Source organism: Podarcis bocagei (assembly GCF_964188305.1).
Source record: "Podarcis bocagei genome assembly, chromosome: 1".
Taxonomy (NCBI): Eukaryota; Metazoa; Chordata; class Lepidosauria; order Squamata; family Lacertidae; genus Podarcis; species Podarcis bocagei.
In genome coordinates this window covers 122,023,560-122,041,710 of record NC_138125.1, presented here as the reverse complement: position 1 = coordinate 122,041,710, position 18,151 = coordinate 122,023,560, and the positions used below count along the sequence as shown (strand labels likewise).

Below are 18,151 nucleotides of genomic sequence, written 5' to 3'. Positions count from 1 at the left end.
TGACTAAGCCACTTCTGGCGAACCAGAGCAGCGCACGGAAACACTGTTTACCTTCCCGCCAGAGCGGTACCTCTTTATCTACTTGCACTTTGACGTGCTTTCGAACTGCTAGGTTGGCAGGAGCAGGGACCGAGCAATGGGAGCTCACCCCTTTGCAGGGATTCGAACTGCCGGCCTTCTGATTGGCAAGTCCTAGGCTCTGTGATTTAACCCACAGCGCCACCCGCATCCCTCTGGAATTGTGGTGGCAGCAAATAAGAAGCATTGCTGATGTTCTGTGTAACTGTGGTGTGCTTTCAAAATAAAGGGCATAAGGCATCACCAATGCTGAATGCTAAAGAACTATACTTCCAGCTTTCTTTCAGTTCTTTCTCAGAGCCCACACATGTTAATCTCTGTAATCCTTACAACAAGCCTGTCTAGAAAAATAGAATCATAGAGTTGGAAGAGGGCCCAAGGACCATCTAGTCCAGTGGTTCTCAACCTGTGGGTCCCCAGATGTTGTTGGACTACAACTCCCATCATCCCTGAGCTCTGGCCTTCCGAGTTGTAGTCCAACAACATCTGGGGACCCACAGGTTGAGAAAGGCTGAATTCTAGTCCATGGGTAGGCAAACTAAGGCCCAGGGACCGGATCCAGCCCAATCACCTTCTAAATCCGGCCCACGGTCGGTCCGGGAATCAGCATGTTTTTACATGAGTAGAATGCATGCTTTTATTTAAAATGCATCTCTGGGTTATTTGTGGGGCATAGGAATTCGTTTATTTTTTCTCTCCAAAATATAGTCTGGCCCCCCACAAGGTCTGAGGGACAGTGGATCGGCCTCCTGCTGAAAAAGTTTGCTCACCCCCATTTCTAGTCCAATTCCCTGCAATGCAGGAATCTTTTGCCCAACATAGAGCTCAAATCCATGACCCCGAGATTTAAGAGTCTCATGCTGCACCGACCAAGCTATCCAGCTGTGGGAGATCCCTGCTATTATCCCTGCCTTTCAGGTGTCGGGGGTGAAGGTTGAGAGACAGTGGTTTGCCTCAGACATCTCATTCGTTCTCTGGTAGGTTTGTGGATGAAGTGAGGTTTCAGCTAGGAGCGAATAAGCCCATTGGTCAAACCGTTAGCTGTTACTAGAAGAGCACATCAATTCTCTACCCTGATAGGCCTTCAGAGCCTATATGCCTTCACTCAGGGGTGTCCCTAGGGGTTGGCTAGGTTGGCCCCTGCCAAGGGTACGGACCCAGAGGGGTGCAAAAATCGCAAAGAAAGGCAGAGAGAGCTGGCAATTGCCAAGGGCAAAAAGGCGTGATGGGGTGGTGGGGGGCAAAACATCTCCTTGCCAAGGGCACATGGGAATCTGGGTACACCTCTGCATTCACCCTCTTTGCTGTGACATAGTGTGCTGGTTCTGAGGGTTAACCGTGAGGCGAGGTCTGAGTCCAGTCCAAGGTCGAGGGTGCAGTAGGGAGACAGTTCGTCAGTGCTGAAGCTGGGTCCAAGGCAGGGAGTCGGGTGAGGTCAGGAGCAGAGAAGCAGGACAGGGTGCAGGCAGAAACCAGCAACATTGCTCCCGCAACTTGGGACTGTGGCTGACTGGCTTTTATCTGCCCCGAGGCATAGGGCGGCCCTGGTCCACAGGTGACTCGCCTCTCCTGGCCTAGAGGCGAGCACTCCTCCTGTGGGAACTTAGTTCCCTCCGCCTCTCTGCCCTGAGCCTCTGCATCTCAGGAGAGGCTGGAGGGTTACCGGACCCAGAGGCAACCTCAGCTTCCTCTGATGGGGCTGAGAGTGAAGCACCTGCAGGCAATGGGTCCTCCATCACTTCAGGGGCCAGAGCAGACTCAGCTGGTGCCTGCACATGAGGATCCAGCACAGGTGAGGACCCTTCAGGCTCAAGTCCCAGCCTCCGAGTCCGAATCCCAGGCCATCACACGTGTGTGGGTTTTTTATTTTTAAAAAAACTTACTTCATTTCCTTAAGACCTTCACACCTGCAGTTTGCAAAACTCCCTTTGTCACACACCCCTGCTCCAGGGCGTGTTAATCTAGCATTGGAGGGTGGTGGTGGAATTTGGCTTCTGGGGAGCTACTTAGGTCATACTCCTAAGCACAGTGTTTATTTATGAATTTTGTAATCCTATCCTTCAGCTGTATGCAAGCATCAGGGGAGCAGAACAGAATAGAAGTTGGCTGATGTTTTAAAAGGCCTGGGGAAATGAATCTTGCTATGATAAAGACTTAGTAAGTTACCAAGCAAGATTCTCCAGAGATGGCCCTACAGTCAAAAGGATCTTCTGAATGGTCACCACTGGCCGCCTAACATCAGAGGGTCAGAGAAGGGCCTCTAACAAGGATATTAATGTATAGCCAGGAAAATTTGATTGATTGTTTAGGTGACAGTTATTATGGTGACCACTGCAACATTTGTATGATACATCATTTATTATTATTAGAAGTATTATTATTATTATTATTATTATTATTATTATTATTATTATTATTATTATTAATTTGAATGGCTGTTGTTGTTTTTTAAAAAAACCCAACATTTCCTTAACTATTTGCCTTTATGGTTTATATGATTTATTATTTTACCGTTTTAATATATTTTAAGCAATAAATTAACCTGGGAACTTAGTTAAGGAAGGCTGGCTTACAGATGGAATGAATAAACAACTAAATAAATGTGGGGAGGGGGAAAGAGTCACATTACGGTCCTTCAGGACCCCAAACATGGTCACAATTACCAAACATATTTTAGTAAATTACTACATACGCTTAGGGTAAGCGTGTAGGGGGCAATCCACCATCAGATGTCAGGTGGACTTCATCTTTCATCATTGGTGAAGGAAGGAGTGACTTTCAGATACAACGAAGAGCAAGAGATGGATTTGATGCCGCTTGTAGGACTTGAACTGTGATGAGAGGCAGGAGTCCCCCATGATGCCTGAGGAGAGGGTGATGGTGGTGGCAAGCCGCCTTCTTCTCCACCTGACTGGAGAAGAAATCTGTGTAGGGCGATGGAAGATAGACAAGCCTGGCTAAGTGGTGGCTTATTTCAGGCGAAGGTGGTTTTGCTTTTGTTTATGAGGCAGGGCAGAGGGAGGCTTGCAGTCGCTCCTTTGTTTTGATCCATGATGAGTATTACACCATCCTGTTGACAAATTAGGTTACCATGCCAGGCACCCATACTTGGAACTATGTTCCACTGGAATTGGTAGGAGTCATTTTCAAATACAGTGGTACCTCAGGATAAGTACTTAATTCGTTCCGGAGGTCCGTTCTTAACCTGAAACTGTTCTTAACCTGAAGCACCACTTTAGCTAATGGGGCCTCCTGCTGCCGCTGCGCCGCTGGAGCACGATTTCTGTTCTCACCCTGAAGCAAAGTTCTTAACCTGAAGCACTATTTCTGGGTTAGAGGAGTCTGTAACCTGAAGCATATGTAACCTGAAGCGTCTGTAACAGAAAACGCACAGCGGCAGCGGGAGGCCCCATTAGCTAAAGTGGTACCTCAGGTTAAGAACAGTTTCCGGTTAAGAACGGACCTCCAGAATGAATTAAGTTCTTAACCCGAGCTACCACTGTAATCATCTTCATTGTGTCCTTTTTTATATTATTATTATTGTTGTTGTTGTTGTTGTTGTTATCTCTCCTTCCAGGCACACACACACACACACACACACAGAGAGAGAGAGAGAGAGAGAGAGAGAGAGAGAGAGAGAGAGAGAGAGAGAGAGAGAGACTGCTTTGTGTAACATCAACTTGAAAAAGAGTTCTGGGGAACTTGAAAGCTAACTCACAGTTTTGTGCCATTATGTTTGGTGCTAATAAAGCAACTGTGGATTTTGAGGGGTTCACACACACAGACAGACACACACACTGTTCACCAACCAGCACAGCAACCTTAGCTTTCTTTGTCCTTTCTGTTTCTGTAGGTATTATTACATTGCTTTCAAAGCACACGAAACTCCTCTGCCCAGCAAAGAAAGCTGTGTTGCTGTTCTGCAGAAAGCCAAGCTGGAGAAATGGGCTCTCGGGAAAACAAAGGTAGGATAAGTTCTATTCCACTTTGTTTAGAGCAAAAGGTACATTCAATATGGCAGCCTTGTAACACACCTACTTGCAAAGGGGATGGGAGAAGGAATCCGCTTATCTTTTCTGTGTTTGAAAGCTGACTGTCCTTCTCACAACAGATTCCCACAGATTGTGAACTTGTTTTCAGCACTGCTTTTGGAGAGAAGGGATGTCCACACACACAACACACACTTTCTCAGACATACATATGCACACAGATGACATTGCGGCTGCACAGTGTTCTTTGGAGATGCGCCAACCTTGAGGAATGCTGCCTCCTGCTCCTTTTGCTATAAGATTTGGGGAAACAAGGGACCTTCTGGGGCAGTAGCTTTTGCAATCAAGGATGTTCCATTGGCAAAGTAAAATAGGACCAATGCTTAAAATAGTATGTGGTGCTCCTGTTATGTTCTCAGCAGAGCTTAATGGTGCTACTTAAGGGCTGATTCAACAGGGACGCGAGTGGTGCTGTGGGTTAAACCACAGAGCCTAGGACTTGCCGATCAGAAGGTTGGCGGTTCGAATCCCCGCGACGGGGTGAGCTCCCGTTGCTCGGTCCCTGCTCCTGCCAACCTAGCAGTTTGAAAGCACGTCAAAGTGCAAGTAGATAAATAGGTACTGCTCCAGCGGGAAGGTAAACGGCGTTTCCGTGCGCTGCTCTGGCTTGCCAGAAGTGGCTTAGTCATGCTGGCCACATGACCCAGAAGCTGTATGCCGGCTCCCTCGGCCAATAAAACGAGATGAGCGCCGCAACCCCAGAGTCGGTCACGACTGGACCTAATGGTCAGGGGTCCCTTTACCTTTTACTAACTGTAGAAAGAAACACTGAGGGAAGATTAGGTTGCCTTTCTTTCTACACCTCAATCCCCCACCCACATTTCAAGTAACTCACCACAGGTACTGTTGCTTTACTCCCAGAAGTAATAAGGTTTGGGGGTACTCACAGGTCAGTTGGGTGAGGGATTTGTCATTCTCCCAGTTATGCCACCGGGAGAGTGAGAACTGAGCTCAGTAAAAAGAAGCTGTTTTTCATGGTGGCTGAGTGGAGGAGAACCTGTTTGCTGTAGAGACGGATGGACCTATCCATTTCGATCTCTCAGTCTCTCATTTTGCCAATCATAAATTCGATTAACAAATTGCTGCTTAAATGTGGGAGATTTTTTTTTTTAAGCCTCATGAAGCACCAGGATTTTAGTGTGCATTTCCCCTAATAAACACATGTTTGTATGCAGTTTTTCCTGTCGTACACATATCTCCATACATCATGCATTATTTTCACTAATATACGCATTTCTGCCCAGCACTTTAACATATGCATTTTTGTACACATTGATTGGCTGGGTAGCCGTGCTGCAAAATTTAAAGGAGTTTGAACGATGGCTGTGTTTTGGTTCTCGTATCGTTTCGCAAAGTGTGAATTTGGTACGTTCGCCTTTAAATGCAAACTAGCCAGAACCCAGCCTAGGAAATAATCACAGCCATCACCATAAAGAAATGCTATGCTACACATTCATTTACAAGCAATGTGGCAATGTACTTGACAATGCAACAGCCAGCATCACTGTTCCTTTTGCTATCACCCTCCAGTGTCCAGAACTCCCTCGTTAATTATTTTCTCGTACTTAGGTGTCACATCACGTTTGACCTTGTTGGTTTCATTGCAGGTTTTCTTGAAGTATTACCACGTTGAACAACTGAACTTGTTTCTGCGTGAAGTTATAGGCAGAGTGGTGACTATGCAGGCTTATACGAAAGGATGGCTTGGAGCTAGGAGGTACAAGAAACTCAAAGAGAAAAGAACAAACAGTGCCATTGCCATTCAGTCAGGTAAATGTTCCCGAGTTCCCCTATATCATAGATGATCCCAGAGTTTCAAGCTGTTAAATTGCACACAAATTGCCTATTCGTTTTCTTAATAGCTGGATGTTAAACCCCAAATAACATGTGGTGGGTTCTTCCTCTCCAGTTAACTGATGCCAGCATTACGCAGATTCATTGCTAACTTATCAACTTTGTAATCGCTAATGTCTTTGCTTAAACACATTTATAGGCTTTGCCTGTAAACAAAAGAAGAGCAGTGCTGTTAATTGTCTCTTCTGGGCTATGAAGCACACAAGAGAAATGAAGGGCTGCCTGGTGTGATGTTGATTTTTTAAAGGAAAGAGTATGCACATCTACATTCCAAATGATTGCTGTGTCTGCTGGGCCTGTTTCTGGAATGCCGTATATTCCTTCAGTTTGAATGCAGAACCTGTTTGGTCTAGAGGCTATGTTAGATTTCTTAGGATGCTCAGCATAGGAGGGATTTGTTTAAGAACACAAAAGAATCCCCAACAAACTGCCTGCCATTTCTGCATTTTTTTCAGTGGCCTACTGAATGCTCTGCATATATTATAGAATCATAGAGTTGGCAGGGACCACAAGGCTCATCTAGTCCAATCAGTGGCGTAGCGTGGGTTGTCAGCGCCCGGGGCAGCACAGAGGGAAACGTACAGAGTACGCATCTGCATTCAGCTGCCCAATGGCATCTGCATCACCTGGGAGATCACAGCCACAGAGATAAGAGTCATTCTGTTGTCTGGAGAGGTCACTTCTTGGTTCTCATTGAGAAGCCATTTTCAGTGGAGCCCAACGACGGAAACACTCAGCTGGATTGAGGCAGCACCAGTTGCTGAAATTTTGCACCCCTAACAATTTTGCGCCGGAGGCAACTGCCCCTGTGCCCCATCCCCGCTACGCCACTGAGCCCAGCCTCCTGCAACCCAGGACTCTTTTACCCAACCCACAACCCTGAGATTAAGGATCTCATGAATGAGCTATCCAGGATGGGATAACTCCATATACCCGGCCCTTGGAAATGTTACCTTTCAGATGTTTTTAAAGGCTACCGTCAACAAGAAGGATAGGCTCTCAGCACATGAAAGAGACCCCACAGAGGAATTTTATCATTTGCATTTTACACTGGGGGGAGATGTTAGAGTTGTATGCTGTGTTCTTGCCTGCTGATGAGCAGTGCAAGGCCGAAAGCAGCTTCTGATCTGGCAGGTGCCTTCCCTCAGAGCCAAAAAAAGCAAGGACATTGTTCCTTATAGGCCTCTGCCTCCAGGGTTGTCTCCTTTCACATTGAGAGAGTGCTTTGCTGGGTTGAAAGCAAGCGTGAGTCACATGTGAGTCGAGGACCCTCCACCCGCAAAGGATTATAGTAAGACACAAAGACACATTATTTTAGGTTAATGGGCAAAATTAGGCCACAACTTTTATTGGTTACAGCATGTGAGTAGTATTGGCTTAGGCATTGGATGAAACAGCAATACAAGACTCCACCCCGCACATCCGGGAGTCATATTGGGGTTAAGAAGAAGAAGAGTTTGGATTTGATATCCCGCTTTATCACCACCCTAAAGAGTCTCAAAGCGGCTCACAATTTCCTTTCCCTTCCTCCCGCACAACAAACACTCTGTAAGGTGAGGGGGGCTGAGAGACTTCAGAGAACTGTGACTGGCCCAAGGTCACCCAGCAGCTGCATGTGGAGGAGCGGGGAAGTGAACCCGGTTCCCCAGATTACGAATCTACCACTCCTAACCACTACACCACACTCGCTCCCAACCAATTAACAACCAATGGGAGGAGCTTGTTGATGCAAATACAACTGGAAGCTTCCCCATGACGTCACCGGGGGTTGTGCCATGGCCCTAGCCACCAGCAGGGCATCGGACAGGATCCGCGACCGCTGGATTCCTTTAACGGAATACCCAAAAGAGGATGGGTAGATGATGGCCCATACCCAATCCTCCAACACAGCACACATATTCCAGTGCCTAACCGCCAATACCAGAAAGTTGTGGCGAATTGCTACGAGGTAGGCAGAAAAACCAAGAGGCTGGTGCCAATTTGCCAAATGGATAAAAAAAGTTCTACCAGGCCCCTTGGGCAACCAAGGCAACCAACTGAAGTCCATAGCAAGGTCAATATGCAAAAGAAGCTGACCTAAGAGAAAGGGAGGGCAGGAGATTCAAAGAAAGAAGGAACTGAATGGGAGCTGAGCGCTGCCACGGCTGTTTAAACATGGCTAGCCCCGCCCACCAGCTGGCCCTATTGGTTGGCTGGAGGCTGCTCCCACTCACAACCCCTCCCCTCTGGGAGGAGGAGAGGCCTTCTAACCTGATGTGGGGAAGGGTTCGGTGAGACTTGTGGGCCATCTGTTACTCAGCCTTGCCTCTGCCTCTCTCTGCCCTGTCCATTTTTTTGCTAAGACAGGAGGAAAGGTTCCTATTTAAACAGGAGCACAGTGGCATCCCATAGTCCACAGCTGATGGTGCTCCTAAATGCTTTCCATTACGTCAGCTGCACAGCTGACCTCCAGTGCAGGTAGACAGATGTTGCTGCAGATTGTAGCCTAGTTCAGATCCCAAAAGCTGGAAATATATTAGAGAGCATCTTGTACTGGCACAGACATGAGGGGTGGCATTGGTCTGTTGTGTGCGTCATCACATCAAGATGTAACGGATGCGCTTCATGTATTTAAACGGCTTGTTCTGTGTAGGAAACTGGGGGCTAAAAGGTTGCCACTACTCTGACCTTTAAAAAACAATGGTTCACCCTTAGTTGCTAAAGCGCTGGGCCCCATGTTCTGAATTTGCATATATTCAAACAACTCAACACATGCAAACAAGCGTTTGGCCACTGTTTTCCTTCCCACTGGGGGAGGTGGCAAACGTAATCAAAGAGCCCACGCTGTGACAGAAAGGCTGAAGGAACTGTTTGAAGCCGCAGGGAGCTGCTTAAAGCTACTTCACTCATGAGCCCAACACTGAACAGGCCACTTAACCGGGAGAGCGCTTTGGTGGGGTGAGGAAGAAGGCTGAGGGGCAGAAGGGATCAAAACGGTGGCCCGTTTTTCTGACTCTGTGGCAGCCTTTCCTTTACAGCGAACGTAATTCACAACACATGGCTTTGTATTTTTAGCCTGGAGAGGATATGATGCACGCAGGAAGTTCAAGGATATAAAGAACAGAAGAACTGATGCTGCTATTCATATTCAAGCAGGTAATTAAAACAATATTTTCACAGCTGACACCTATTTTACTGCGGGTAACTTCCCATGTCAGTGTTTGTGTCTGGCAGAAATCAAGCGCAGCCAAAACAAAAGGAACTTAAACGCGCTTCTCCTGGCTGCTCGCTTCCCTGTGCCTGAAGTTCAAATTCAGCATTCAGGCACCTAATGGAGGAGCTGGCTCTGACCAGGGTCCACATAGAATAGAATCATAGAATCATAGAGTTGGAAGAGACCACAAGGGCCATCGAGTCCAACCCCCTGCCAAGCAGGAAACACCATCAGAGCACTCCTGACATATGGTTGTCAAGCCTCTGCTTAAAGACCTCCAAAGAAGGAGACTCCACCACACTCCTTGGCAGCAAATTCCACTGTCGAACAGCTCTTACTGTCAGGAAGTTCTTCAACTTCAAGTTGACTCAACTCATAATACAGCAGCCCTATTGTCAGTCTTACAGGTATCCCAGCATTCTGTATTATATCATTGCTACCCTTTGGGGAGGGATGCAGGTGGCGCTGTGGGTTAAACCACAGAGCCTAGAACTTGCCGATCAGAAGGTCAGCGGTTCGAATCCCCACGACAAGGTGAGCTCCCGTTGCTCGGTCCCTGCTCCTGCCAACCTAGCAGTTCGAAAGCACATCAAAGTGCAAGTAGATAAATAGGTACCGCTCCGGTGGGAAGGTAAACGGCGTTTCCATGCGCTGCTCTGGTTTTCCAGAAGTGGCTTAGTCATGCTGGCCACATGACCTGGAAGCTAAACGCTAGCTCCCTCGGCCAATAAAGCGAGATGAACGCCGCAACCCCAGAGTTGGTCACGACTGGACCTAATGGTTAGGGGTCCCTTTACCTTTACCATTACCCTTTGGGGGGGAAAACCCTTGGTATGGTTTTTTAAAAAACTTTTCTTCACAAAAAGCAAACAAGGTGGTAAGGTGCTCATTATCCAATGGGGCAATACAGTGGTACTTCGGGTTACATATGCTTCAGGTTACATAAGCTTCGGGTTACAGACTCCGCTAACCCAGAAATATTACCTCGGGTTAAGAACTTTATTTCAGGATGAGAACAGAAATCATGCGGCGGTGGCGGGAGGCCCCATTAACTAAAGTGGTGCTTCAGGTTAAGAACAGTTTCAGGTTAAGAATGGACCTCCGGAGCGAATTAACTACGTAACCAGAGGTACCACTGTACATCTTTAGAGTAGGCAGATTCATACCATTTTTCATAAGAGGTAGTCAAGGTGCATTCAGTTAGGAACTCTGAAATAAATGGGACCAATATGAGAAAAGCCTTGGCATGTTCTAGACTAGAGGCAAATGTGCAGAACGTCCCCACTTGCCTCCTCCTCACAACACACACACACACACACACCCTGCCACCAGTTTTTTGGGAGGCAAAAAATAAAATAAAAATAAAAATGGGGGACAAAGGTTATTTGTTTGTTTATTACTGTGGGCCGAGTCGTGGTGCCACCGCACCCACACCCCCATGCAGTGGCTAAATGTAAGATGTGATTAATAAACTCAAGCAGACCATGATCTGGGTTAGAAATGGCCACAACTTCATTGATACAGTTGGATTTTTGGCTCAGGCAATAATAATTTTTTAAAGGTAAGGGAACTCAGTTCCTCCAAGTTCCTGCTTATAAATTAAAAAAATCAACCCTGTCCACAACTCCCTGGAAATTCTCCGCTGAGGGATGCTTCCAAATAGCCTGGGCTGTGACACAGGAAGCTTGAAGGGAATCACCCAAAATCGAAAAAAGTCAAAAACTGTGAGGTTTTTACCTACATCTTTCCATTCCAATGAGATGCGGCTGGCGCTGTGGTCTAAACCACTGAGCCTCTTGGGCTTGCTGATCATAAGGTTGGTTTCGATTCCCCGCGTAAGGGGTGTCCCAGCTCCTGCCAACCTAGCAGTTCGAAAGCACACCAGTGCAGGTAGATAAATAGGCACCGCTGCGGCGGGAAGGTAAACAGTGTTTCCGTGCGCTCTGGTTTCAATCACAGTGTTCCATTGCGCCAGAAAAGGTTTAGTCATGCTGGCCGCATGCCAGCTCCCTCAGCCTGAAAGCGAGATGAGCACCACAACCCCATAGTCACCTTTGACTGGACTTAACCATCGAGGGGTCCTTTACCTTTTTGCCTTTACCTTTCCATTCCAGTCCTGTCCCTCTTGCATTATTATTGCTATGAGGATGCAGGTTCCCTGGTAGTATTCATCAGGAAATGCTTTTCCCAGGATCTCTCGGAGAGCTTTGTTTATACTGCAGTGTTTATACTCTAGGGTTGCCTCTGAGCACAGAAATTCCCATCGTTCAGCTGAGCTCATCACCGCCTCCCATGGTTGTCGGGCAGGGACACTCAGTCCATACCTGCCATAGGTGTGTGAGGCCTTAGAAGGCACTCCCCACCACGTGCACGAGGAGGGATGCTGCGTCTAGAAACACCTTCAATAATAAAAGGGGTTTTTGATGCTCAAATGGACCAATTCACATATTCAGCCAATGTATGCATCTGATCCTCTGTAGCCAGCACTTGGAAAACGACTCCACATTTCTGCCAGGCTCAGAAGGGATGTCATATTTATCACTCGCTGTGCCCTGCATTGATGCGCAGGCAGTGCCGCTCCCAGAGGAAGGCACAGCTGTTTGCGAAGTTTGATACTGTGGTTGCCAGGCAGTTGCCTCGGGACGGGTTTCGATGGTTGGGCACCAGCTGTTCCTCCTCGTAGCACTTCAGAAGGCAGGCCATAACTAAACCAGGCAGGAATAGCACCAGAATTTTTTTAAAAAATGGGTTGGGGAGGAAACAGAGGAGGCAAAGTGTCTTTCTAGGTGGGTGAGTTGAGTTGTGTCCCATATGCTAAGATCTCTGAAATAAAAATAACGGTATGTTAATGACTGAAGTTCAGCAATGAAGGGCAGGTGGAGGGAGGGGTGCTTTGCTTGAGGGGAGACTTACGTGCCCTTCCCAGTGCTGCCCGTGAAACCAGGCCCTGTGGCTGTGAGCCTTTCTCGTTCTGCTGGAGGCTAGTGCAACGTGAGCCACCTCAAGACACAAATACGTGCATTCCCTGTTAGGCATGACAGTCCACAGTTGATGAAGCGTAGCAAGGACAACAAACATTTCTAAATCAAATTCTAGCTCCCAGAAAAGTGGCTTGTGATGGTATCGGATTGGATGCTTTAACATGGATATTTATTCCTGCGAATGGAGCAAGTTATATGAAGTGTAGGCGGCTTCCCATGAGGCAAGATACAGTGATAGCAGCAAGAACCTTTATTGAACTAACAGAACTGGACAACAGGGGCAAAGCAACTGCTTATATACATTTCTGAAGGCCTGGGCCACTCCCATTCCCCACGTGATTGGCTGTCTAAACTTCCAAGCCGCCAATCATGACTCAGAGTTTAAGGGCCAATGGCAGAGGCCCAAATCCTGAAATGTTCTGTGATTGGATATCATGTATCGAATCGGAACACAGGGTCTCAGAATCCTTAGTCCAGACTCAAGCTCAGACAAACACAGACCACCAAATACATAGCGTTAACATGGATATTTATTCCTGCGAATAGAGCAAGTTATATTTTATCTTAACCATTTTATTTATCGGGCACTCATGGGCACTTTTGCCCCAAACATTTCGCACCACTGGTATGGTAGGCCGGCTACTCTTTTCAGCAGCCATTTTGTGCTGGCGCACACAATACGTCTATCGATAGATGCGTACCGGTGCCGCATATATATTTTTGAACCAAGAAAAGCACTAATGATAGCAATAAGATTGTGTCATTTCCTCCATCCTTGAGGAGAGCAGCTTTGTTACAAGGGGTGTGTGTGTGTGAATGTGTTTCCTGGACATGGGGTGCTGCGCGAATGTTGGGGAGCAGAATGGAAAACCAGGAAAGGGAGAACGGAGTAGAATGGGAGGAACCAAGAGCAGAAGCTCTCTTCGCAGCAACAGGTTAAGGCAAGTCCAACTTGTTTATCTCTACATCCATATTTCCAAAATATAAGCAGCGATTACTATATGTAGCCATTCCCCCCTGGTTTTGCTAGACTACAGATGTGCGATGCTCAGAGTACAGTGGTACCTCGGGTTACATACGCTTCAGGTTACATACGCTTCAGGTTACAGACTCCGCTAACCCAGAAATAGTGCTTCAGGTTAAGAACTTTGCTTCAGGATGAGAACAGAAATCGGGCTCCGGAGGCGCGGCAGCAGCAGGAGGCCCCATTAGCTAAAGTGGTGCTTCAGGTTAAGAACAGTTTCAGGTTAAGTACGGACCTCCGGAACGAATTAAGTACTTAACCCGAGGTACCACTGTATGATGCCTTTTCTATAGCTCTTTCAGTGCCAGATGAAGACTTTTGTTATTCATCCCGGTTTCTAAATAACATTTTGAATCTACTGTGGACTGCTGTGGCTTAGTGTGGTTTCAATACAAACCATAAACTAGTTATACTGTCTTTGTTATGAGGAAAGCTTCTCGTCCCCCGCCCTTTATCGCTTACTGTTGATTTTAATTATTGCATCCTGTGTTTTCCGTATTGCCTTCACAAGCCACTTGGGGAATGTTTATTGATGGGTAGTCAAATAATTTATTTTAAAAACACAGGAATGCTCGTGTTAGATCAACACTGCTTGGTGTTTCGAAGACCCCCCCCCCCCAGTGCTCACAATGGGGTTGTAATTAAGGGACAATGTTTCAGTCACAAGAAATATGATCAGGCTAACACTGAAAGCACGAGGAATTTTGATTCTACGAAGTGCATCGGTTGCACTTGTTACCTAGGCATTCAAAGAACTATCTAATTAAAATATATGTCTCTGGAAAAAAAGAAAAGGAGAATGTTACAGGGGTGGGGAGGAAGAAAGGTGGTCTTGAAATTTAGGAAGCACTTGGCTTACTTGTTTCTACAGCGGGGCTGATACTGAGATTTGTTTTCCTTTCATCTCCTTCCCAGTAAAAGCAGCACTGAGGCTTATCCCTTTAGCTTCCTCAGAACTTCCTTTCAGAATTCCCGATCTATTACCAGCACATTCACATACCAGAAACAAGATGCCTTTTCATGCTGTCAACCTTTTTCATCTGAAATGTAAATTAATTCTTGCCTTGACAGAGATCAAAGGGGGGGGGGTATTAACCTTATTGGACCCTTCCCTCATCAGAATCTGTTCCAAAGACTATGAGGCTGGTGTTGTTGGGATGTGGGGAAAGGCGGGGGGGGGGGGGGATGCACAGTCTTCAGTGTTATCTATGGCCCTCCTGCAGGCAGGTCCCCCTGTCTACAAGTTGCCATTTCAAAGGCAGTGGTTTCTTTTGTAAATGACCTTATCATTGCTTCATACTGTGTGAAAAATGATTTGCCCGAATAATTCTTCCAGGATTAGCCTGCTCATTTTAATTGTTGCAAGGGGCGGTGGGGGTGGGGAGGCCTTCATTCAGATTTCAGGATATCCTCTGAGTGGTTTTGACAGCAAGAGATCTTGGCCGGATAGAAAAATGTACATATGGCTTCTGATCGGGGGGGGGGGGCTGAGCCCCTCTTGATTTGTTCAGGTTGCTCATTTCCTTGCAGTGCGGTCTTTTGAGGCGGGCTGCATTTGCATTTTGAAAATAAACAGATGCCTTTCGCATACCCCAGCGGCTGGGCTAGGCGTTCTCAGTGGAACCAAGGAGAACAGCAGCAGACATCAGATGAAATGTTGGAATGGGTGGGGTGGGGAGGAAATGTTTGTTTCTATCCTCCAGTGGGGATAGAAATTTTATTTATTTATTTTTAAAACCCAAATGCACTTGAGCATCCATTCCCTGAGAGGAAGTACAGTGGTACCTCGGGTTACATACGCTTCAGGTTACATACGCTTCAGGTTACAGATTCTGCTAACCCAGAAATTTTACCTTGGGTTAAGAACTTTGCTTCAGGATGAGAACAGAAATTGTGCGGCGGCGTAGCAGCAGTGGGACGCCCCATTAGCTAAAATGGTGCTTCAGGTTAAGTTTTAGGTTAAGTACGGACCTCCGGAACGAATTAAGTACTTAACCTGAGGTACCACTGTATAGTGCTGCCACGGAACAAGTCACTGTAGAGTTGAGGAAGGAGATAGCTGATCCTAGAATTTGAAGTCCCGCACTTATTTAAAAGAGGTGGCTCCAGGATTAATAATTTCTGCTCATTGTTGCTCAGTCTCTCTCTACTTTGATATAATTGTTACTGAATTTCCTTTTTTTTTTTACAAATTGAGTTCAAATTAAACAGTCGCATTGTTTCTGTTAAGTTGTGGGTGAACATAATCAGACGACACAGCGATTCTCCAAACAGCTCTTGTTTATTCACAGGTCAGAACAGAACTGAACTGAAGGGTTTAGTACATAACAGTTTCATTAGGTTAGAGTGTGGTGCTGATAACCCCAAGGTTGCAAGTTTGATCCCTGTATGTAAAAGGTAAAGGGACCCCTAACCATTCGGTCCAGTTGTGGCCGACTCTGGGGTTGCGGCGCTCATCTCGCTTTACTAGCTGAGGGAGCCGGTGTACAGCTTCCGGGTCATGTAGCCAGCATGACTAAGCCGCTTCTGGCAAAGCAGAGCAGCGCACGGAAACGCCGTTTACCTTCCCGCTGGAGCGGTACCTATTTATCTACTTGCACTTTGACGTGCTTTCGAACTGCTAGGTTGGCAGGAGCAGGGACCGAGCAACAGGAGCTCACCCCGTCGCAGGGATTCGAACCGCCGACCTTCTGATCTGCAAGCCCTAGGCTCTGTGGTTTAACCCACAGCGCCACCCGCATCCCTACCAGTCCCTACCAGTTGCGGTAGGCTTGCCTAAATCAGGTCCTACAGCACTGATTTCTCCTGGAGATAATTGGGGATTGGAGTCGGAGGCACCCCCTTTCTTGTTTACCAAATTTGAACCACACCATGAATGACCGATACGCCTCAGCACGTTTTCTAGGAATGCAATGCACCCGTCTCCTGTACGTAACAGCAATCTTGATGTGCTGTCTGTTGAAGCTGAGGGGAGTCTCGTTTTATGTCAATACTGTATTCCCAGTGCACCAGGTACACCTCCCCCCAAATGACTAATAATAAAACGATAGCAATATTCATTTCAAGTCTTACTCCGTTGGCCCTGAGTCTTAATAGTCCCATCATTAGCAATGCGAAGATGGGGATCTAATTCATTATGGCAGTGCATCGGAGAATATTATTAAATGCATAAGGTGAAAATAAAGTGGCAGCTGGTAATCATTCTTCTTCATTGATGTGGGGATTGTTCCTGGGGCACTAGCAGTGTGTGCCTGCTAATTTCACACTCCTTGAGCCAAGTGCTTAGTGTCAAAACCAGAGATAGTCAGCAATGCAAATAGCTGTGATGGCTCCTCCACCTGACGTCAGCTTTCCCTCCCTCCCCTCTCTCCTGCCCACCCCTGCCTTCTTACGCCAACAGGATATTCTGTAAACATCTTTGCTGGGAAATGATTTGCATCTATCTAAACGCTACAGCGAGTGAGCAGTCCCTGGTATTCCTGCACCTTGGCGTGTTTCAAACCCATTCATATTTGCATTGATTTGCTGCTGGCATTATTTGTTTAGCAAAGTGGGAAGCAGGGAAGATCATAGGACTCTTTCATCAGCAGCTAGTTCTGCCAGTGGGCCGCTTTGGGAAAGGAGTTTAAGGTAGGGCCAAGCTTCTGCCGCAATCCCTGGCAAGTCCTAATAATAATAATAATAATAATAATAATAATAATAATAATAATAATAATTTATTATTTGTACACTGCCCATCTGGCTGGGTTTCCCCAGCCACTCTGAGCGGCTTCCAACAAAGATTAAAAATACATCAAAATCAATGTAGCAACTCTCTTAATGTTTCTGCGTTCACAATTGGGGGTGGGAGCAAGCCTCATCATCACCCTCAAGGGGTCAGATTTGGACCAGATCCACTGGTCATCTGATCTATATAACGCCTGCCTTGCAAGACCTTCGTGTCCTTTTCAAATCTGCCTTGAGTCTTTTGTTTCATAGCATCCGATCTTGCCATCACATCCATTCACAGACAGCTGGAACAAATGCTTCTTTTTCTCTGCATGATAGCCTCTGACAAACCTATCCCTACAGTGCCATGTGAAACTGCAGTACCAAAGTGACTTTGTGAACACAGCGGTTCTTTGTATAGCCACCAATATTGAGGAAAGTGTTCTGTAAACCCTCCAAGTGTTCCTGTTTTCCAGGGTCAGTCCCAGATTTACAGAAGCCATCTTGGTTTCTGATTTGATCCCGGAATGTTTCTTAGGCCGTCCCTATTTTCACCAGAGAAATGTTCGAGGGTATGGAGTTATGCAACCCCCCAGCCAAGGACATAAGTAACTATACAACCATTAGAAGACATCTGAAGGCAGCAATGTATAGGGAAGTTTTTTAATGTTTAATGACTTGTTATGTTTTTATATGTGCTAAAAGCTTCCCAGAGTGGCTGCAGCAACCCAGTCAGATGGGCGGCATATAAATAAAATAAAATAATGATAATGATGAATAAGACATCCCTATTTTCATCAGAGAAATGTTGGGGGGTATGGTTCTGCTGGTTTGCATTTATGGTTCTCCATAGAGTTGCAACCTTTGAAACATTTATAAAAATGACAAATAATAGTTGTGTAAACCAGCCTATAGGACAAGAATGAGGATTTTCTTTTGTGTTTTTTTGTTTTTTGTTTTAAGAGAATAAAATGCTGCATGCTTTTAACCGAAGCAGTAAACGCGGCTGGAAAAATTGCAACATTACAAATGAGTTAAGAATCTGAAATAACAAATCATCTGTTTATCTAATCAACAGATGTGGGTGTTTAAAGACAATTTCTCAAAGTTCTAGCACATTCTCGTATGAGCAACAAGCAGAACCTAGAATAGATGTTTTCAAAAGGTGGTGGAACAGGATTAGGAATAGTTGCAGATAGGTAGCCGTGTTGGTCTGCCATAGTCAAAATAAAAAAATTCCTTCCAGTAGCACCTTAAAGACCAA

At 46.2% G+C, this 18,151-nt stretch overlaps 1 protein-coding gene across 1 annotated transcript in view; it reads left to right on the top strand.

The window, feature by feature from the left end:
* The window catches only part of MYO3B (myosin IIIB), a 297,619-nt gene that overhangs the window by 197,697 nt on the left and 81,771 nt on the right, over positions 1-18,151 (top strand). Inside the window, exons 28-30 of the mRNA XM_081181948.1 lie at positions 3,932-4,043; positions 5,735-5,897; positions 9,036-9,116. Coding sequence (XP_081038074.1) covers positions 3,932-4,043; positions 5,735-5,897; positions 9,036-9,116 — 356 coding nt within the window. The remainder of the gene's footprint in view (positions 1-3,931; positions 4,044-5,734; positions 5,898-9,035; positions 9,117-18,151) is intronic.